Below are 6000 nucleotides of genomic sequence, written 5' to 3' on the forward strand. Positions count from 1 at the left end.
ACAGAGTTTTCCAGGTCAGGAAACTGAGTCCCCCGAGGCCTCGGGTGGAAGGGGCCAGAGGCTGGTGTCCTGCTTGTGGGCCAGCCCGTTTGAGTCATGGGTCCTCAGAGAGCCTCAAAGAGGGCTGAGGGTGCTCAGGGGAGGAAATGCTTTCCTTTCTAAGTGCCCCTCCTCCTGGGAGAGCTGCCTAAACCGTAAAAAGGGGAGCATCTCCTGAGCACACAGTCCTGGCATTCCTGGCAGATCCTTCCCCCCCTCGGCCACACTGACCGATGCCAGCCCTTCCGTGTGGCCTGAGACACACCACACACATCACATGCACACCCAACATGTACACCACACACACACACACACCAAGTGCACACCACACACCCCCTCCTCTCTCCCTCCACTCCCCAAGGGAGCCTCCGCCTTTGGGCGGCTCTCCCACGTCAGAACCTTCTTTCTTCCACGGGACCAACCCAGCTGCCTGTGATTTCTGAATGGGGGTCCCGGCCCCTCCTCTGGGTCCCAAAGTTGGGGGCTCTGGGGAATGACAGGTCCCTAAACGTGTCAAAGCTGCTCTCGTGTCTCCCCTGGGCTTCTGCCTTCCCAGATCCTCAACTTCTAGACTCCACAAAGGGCTTAAGGACCCTGTTGTAAAGAAATCATGGGAGTCTAGGATTAACTAGGAAGTTCAGGGAATTACTCCCATTAGCTGACTCTCCTGTCTAATTGGGGATATTGTACCCGGGGCCCTGGGCGCCCTCCTGCCCCCAGCACCCTGCACAGCTCCTTAGTGACCACTACTGCCTAGCGCGGCCCTCACCCCGCGTAGCCCTCATGACTCCCATGTACCGGCCCCCAGCAGGTTGGAGCTGAGGACGTGACAATGGCAACGTCACCTTCAGGCCGGGGCAGCTCCCGAAACACCTGGACTCGGGCCGGTGGGTCACACTGACCTCACAGCTGTGACCAGAGTCCTGCACGGAGGGCGCACCCTCACTCACACCCCAGCCCCTGTTGGGGGGCCCGCCACGGGGGGCCGTGCGTGAAGGGCAGGTGGGCTCAGTCCACGCCCCCAACATGCATCACAATCTTGCAGCAAGAGAAACACCTGCCACTTAACAGCCATTTCACCCAAACGAGTGTCTGCTTTTTGAGTCCCGGCCCCTACATACAACATGGGGATGATAGTGCCTGGTGGCCATAATGGTCGCAAAACACCTAGATTAATACCTGGAAAAGGATGAATGAGTAGTGAACGCCAAGGGCAACAACAACCGTAACAACGCACGAGATGACATGTGAGACGACGCTGTGTGACATCACGTACACGACAGTGAGGCCGTGGGGAGGGCCGTGGTCCCCACACCTCCGCACTGATTGACGGGCCTCCCCACGTGCTCACACGCCCAGTCCGTGTGTCCTCACCTCTCGCCGGCCTCTCAGCTGTTTTGCTCTGTTGGGATTTAGAAGTTTCTTGCTTTGATCTATTGTGGGTCATGGTAGGCTCCCAAAGACGTCTCTGCCGTGATCCCCAAACCAAGAATAAGGTGGCAGATGGACCAAGCAGCTGACCGTAAAGTGGAGAGGTCGTGCAGGCCCCGCGGCGGCCCGTGTGACCTCAGGAGTCCTCGCAGGTGGACGAGGAGCTCGGCCTGCTGTCTTTGAGATGGAGGGAGAGGCCTCCACCGGAACGCCACAGCCTCTGGGGGCTGGAGGAGGGGAGGGGACATGACCTGCCCCGGAGCCTCCATCCCTCAACTTTGCCCCGTGAGGCTGTGTCGAACATCGGACTTCCGGAACCCCCAGATGAGACGTGTACGTCGTCAGGCGCTGTTCGTGGGAATCCGTCAGAGCCGCCACAGGGACCCGAGGCTTGTGTAGACCTTAGAGTTTGGTGTCCAGGGAGTATTCTTACCATTTTCAAGGTCCTGGAGGGACACCACTGTGGTGACCACAGCCCCCGACCCCAGACCACTCGTCCTCACGGGGACCGACACGGGTGCTCTGAAGGGCCCCTCCTGTGACACGGAGGACGTGCCCAACCCCACAGGCAAAGCGGCTGCATCTGCAGCGGTTGGATTCCCTTCGAATTCTGCACCTTTGATTCCTGAGTCTGATGTCTACAGCGTGGCTGTGGTGGACGCAGCCGCTCAGGACAGTCTCTGACGTGTGACGCCAGGATCATGCCACTGTTCGCTTGGCCCTTTGGGGCCGCTGAGCATCAGTTTCCTTCAGCGTCTTGGAAAGATCTGGACAGAAAACTGAATGCTGGTCTTGTAGACGTTCAGCCCACATCATCCATCCGGGCTCATTAAATCACGGGATTGCTCAGAAGCACCAAATTAATTTTTTTCTAGCAAATTACACTTTTAAAGTTGCTTGTTTCACATCTGGCAGTTGAGGCAAAAGCTAAAACTTATGTTAGGAGCGTGAGGAATGATCTCGACGCGTTCTTTCCTGGGGAGTTGAGGGAAGGGGGCGGGTGTTTGGAGGAGGAGGATGGGCAGGAAGCCTGGGGGGGCACGGTGCTGGTCCTGGCAGTCATGCAGCCTGGGTGCCGGGGTGTGGGAGCTGCCGTCTGTGTGTGCTGGCTGATCTCACGGGCGTTGCTGTGTCCCAGCTATCTGCAGGCATGCGGGGCTGGGAGGGCAGGAGCTGTTGTCCCCTTCCTCGCCTCATCCACACCCTGAAAGGGACCGCGGTGGCAACTGACCTGGCCTGCATGCTGCAGGCACCTGGGGAGGCCGGGGCGGCCTCGCGACCCGCTTCCTCTCTGCCCCCTGCTTCCACCGCCTGGAGTGGGCTGGGCCCGTGAGCTCCTAGGGCCGGGCCCAGGTCTTCTGCACCTGAGCGTCTTCCCCAGTCCCCCGCACCATCCCCAGCTGGACAGGCCAGCCCCAGGCTGTGTGCAGGTGGTTGGAGGGGGATGAAGTCGGCCTCATTCGGCACCTCGGTCCTCAGGCGTCCGCGGGCAGATCCCGAGAGCCCCCGTTCCCTGGTCCCCGTCCCCCAGAATCCCATCAGGTAGGTCCAGGGTCCCTGTCTGTGGCCTCACTTCAAGAAGAGGTGACCTGGGACCTTCTGCTCTATAGCATCCCGGTTTCTCCAAGTCCAGGAAATAGCAGGTCAGAGGCTCTGCATACGGAACCCCTTGAGGACCCTAGGGACCCCCAGCTGCCAGACGCGGATGGCCTCCGTCAGGGGCCGTTGGTCTGGCTGTGGCTGACAGGGAAGCCCGGCCCAGGGGACAGGGTCAGGCCAGGCGCTGCCAGGGAGGAGGGACAGGAGACCCTGGAGTTCGGAGAGTGTGGGGAGGTGGCCGGAGGGAAGGGGGAGCACGGTCTGCATCTCTGGCCCAGGGAGGCCGCCTGGGCCTTTGGGGACTCGGAGGAGGACCCGGGCCCTGAGGGCGGGGCTGGGAGCAGGCAGCCGAGGACGGAGGGCGCCCGTGAGCTGCTCTCCCCGACCCAGCCCACAGGCGCTCCTGCTCTGCCAGTGCCCACGGCAGGGGTGCTGGCCAGACTGGGCCCAGGAGCAGGGGACGGGGTCAGCTGTGCGTGAGCTCCTGGCCACTGCTCCTGCAACTCTCCCAGCAGCCCTACCCTTCGACCCACCCGCCCTGAGGACCTGGGGGCGCAGTGTGGGGCTGAGGTCGGTCTGGTGAGGAGGGAGAGGCGGGCGGTGCGCAGGGATGGCAGGGACCGGCGGGCCTGGCATCCATGACCGGGAAGGGCCAGAGCGCTTGCGGGGGCAGGCGATGGGAGCACAGAACCTCTTCCCAGCTTGCCTCTAGTCCGAGCGACGTGGTTCCAGCGGAGGAGGGCCGTGTGGATGGCGGGCTGGAGGCGGAGGGAGAGGAGCGTGCCCGGCGCCCGGCAGGTCCATGGGGAAGCCTTTGCTGACCCCTCCCCTCCCCTTCCCCGGCACCCAGCCCGTGGGGTCTGTGGTGCCTACGAGCTGGGGTTCGCAGGCAGCAAGAACAGGCGGCCCTGCCGGCCACGAGACCACCCACAGTGAGGATCTGCGCACGGAGCCCCCAGCTCACCTGACCAGTCCTGACCCCCGTAAGGGTGGTGGGCTCGGGGCCGGCGGGACAGCGGGACACACGAGCCCTATGGGGTCCCCGGCTGGAGGGGGGTACGGGCAGCTCTGCCGGGCTGGGCGGCAGCGAGGGATGCGGCCCGGCCGGTCTGCCCTCGCCCTCGGGCGTCTTAGAGCAAGGCTGGTCCTCAGAGCCTCCTCGTCCCCTGAGGCTTTCTGGGCAGGTGTGGGGTGCAGGCCTTTGTCTCAGATCGCGGGAGCTGCCAAGGCCCAGGGGTCTGTTCCTGGTCGGAGCTCAGGCGCCCGGCAGGCAGAGGCACAGCGGAGACTCACGTCTGCAGGTGGATCTTATGGCACGTTGGTCTGAAAACAGGGACGGAGCCCCGGAGACCCGGAGCCCCGGAGGTGGTGGGCGGCTCACCCCTGCGTATCTGTTTCCCCAGGTACCGCGTGGTGGTCTCATACCCGCCCCAGAGCGAGGCGGAGATCGAGCTGAAGGAAGGGGACGTGGTCTTCGTGCACAAGAAGCGTGAGGACGGCTGGTACAAGGGGACCCTGCAGAGGAACGGCCGCACCGGCCTCTTCCCCGGCAGCTTCGTGGAGAGCTTCTGAGGCTGTGCCTGCCGCCCCCCAGGGACGGAGGTGCAGGGACCCCAAGGGAGCGGCCGCCCGAGGCCCTGGGTCCTTCTGGGGACCTGGCGGGGATGCCCGCATGCACAGGACCCGGGGGCGAGGAGGTCACGGCTTCCACCCGCCCCGTGTCCTCCGATGGGGAGCAGACGCGCCGGGGTGGTTGGCTGCTGGGATGCCCCTCTGCCGTCTGCGGGCGGGGCCGTTGGGGGGTAGGGCCCCGCGCGTTTGGAGAGTGTCCTTTGGGCGGCTCTGGGTTTCACGTGGGTCCTGATTGCTCCTCGTCTCCGGCTATACCTCAGGCACCTCCACCTGGACCCTCAGCATGGTGCCCTGGCCCGGGGTCGTCAACTGCCCCGTCCGGGCAAGGCCAGCACGTGGCTCCCACGGGGCGAGGTGGCAGCAGTGCCTCGTGCTTTGCCACCACTGTCCCCTCTCCCTCGTGCTTCTTTCTTACATCTTTTTACTGCAAAGCTGTTAGACTTTATAAATGTCTAACAGGTCGTTCACTGCCTATTTTTCATACATCTGGTGCTGCCTTTTTGTAAAACTAGTCAGGACTTGGTTGAGCTTGAAAGAAAAAATCTCTGGGGAGACACCAAAGGGGCAGAACTTTTACAGGCACCATGTGAACCTGGAGAGCCAGGTCTTCACAGCCTCGGTGCTCGTGGGGCCAGAGGGGCCTGGGCATTGGAGGGAGTTAGGAAAAGCCCGTGTCTTTCCACCCTTCCAGAGCCCCTGCCGCATCTGGAGATGTTCTGACGAGAGGTGGCAGTAAAGGAACAGGAGGGTGGACCCCAGGTCAGGAGGCAGAACTTCCCTTCTGCGCTGTAGAGGGGACACCACAGCCAGCACTTCCACTGTCCAAACGTGCGGTTTTTACCACCGTTCAGATCGACTGCCTTGTGACGGTTTCTCCTTTTTTTCTTTAAATAAAAAACTGCTCTGCTCTCAGTGCACACCTTGGTCTCGAGACCAGAGCCACGAGGATAACGAGGGCTTTGAGGTGTCATGCAGACTTGCAGGTCCAGGGAGCTGGGTGGGGAGGGGCAGCTCTGATCCTGGGACCTTCCCCGTCGGGGGTCCACGAAGGGCACCCATGAGTCCACCTTCCCCCAAGCCCCGACGGGAGGAGCCCGTGAGAGAGACACCTTAGGAATATGTTCCTATCAGTTCCCAAACCCTCTCTCTCTTCACAAAGCCACTCAGGGTTAAATCAGGCTGAACACACTAGCCTTTGGGATGTCTCTGCAACAAAATCCAGAAGCCCACTCCCCGGCCTGCCATGAGGCCGTGGCAGGAATGCTGTTGTCAGAGTTCCTGTGTTGGGGTATGACCTGG

The 6000-nt window shown here is 62.3% G+C and overlaps 1 protein-coding gene across 1 annotated transcript in view; it reads left to right on the forward strand.

Annotated features, from left to right (window-relative positions):
- SH3RF3 (SH3 domain containing ring finger 3) overlaps window positions 1-4889 on the forward strand; it is a 218669-nt gene extending 213780 nt beyond the window's left edge. Inside the window, exon 13 of the mRNA XM_061210569.1 lies at window positions 4473-4889. Within this exon, the coding sequence (XP_061066552.1) occupies window positions 4473-4641 (169 nt within the window). The 3' untranslated portion in view covers window positions 4642-4889. The remainder of the gene's footprint in view (window positions 1-4472) is intronic.
- Window positions 4890-6000: the final 1111 nt, after the last annotated feature.

This window comes from Eubalaena glacialis, chromosome 14 (genome assembly GCF_028564815.1).
Source record: "Eubalaena glacialis isolate mEubGla1 chromosome 14, mEubGla1.1.hap2.+ XY, whole genome shotgun sequence".
Taxonomy (NCBI): Eukaryota; Metazoa; Chordata; class Mammalia; order Artiodactyla; family Balaenidae; genus Eubalaena; species Eubalaena glacialis.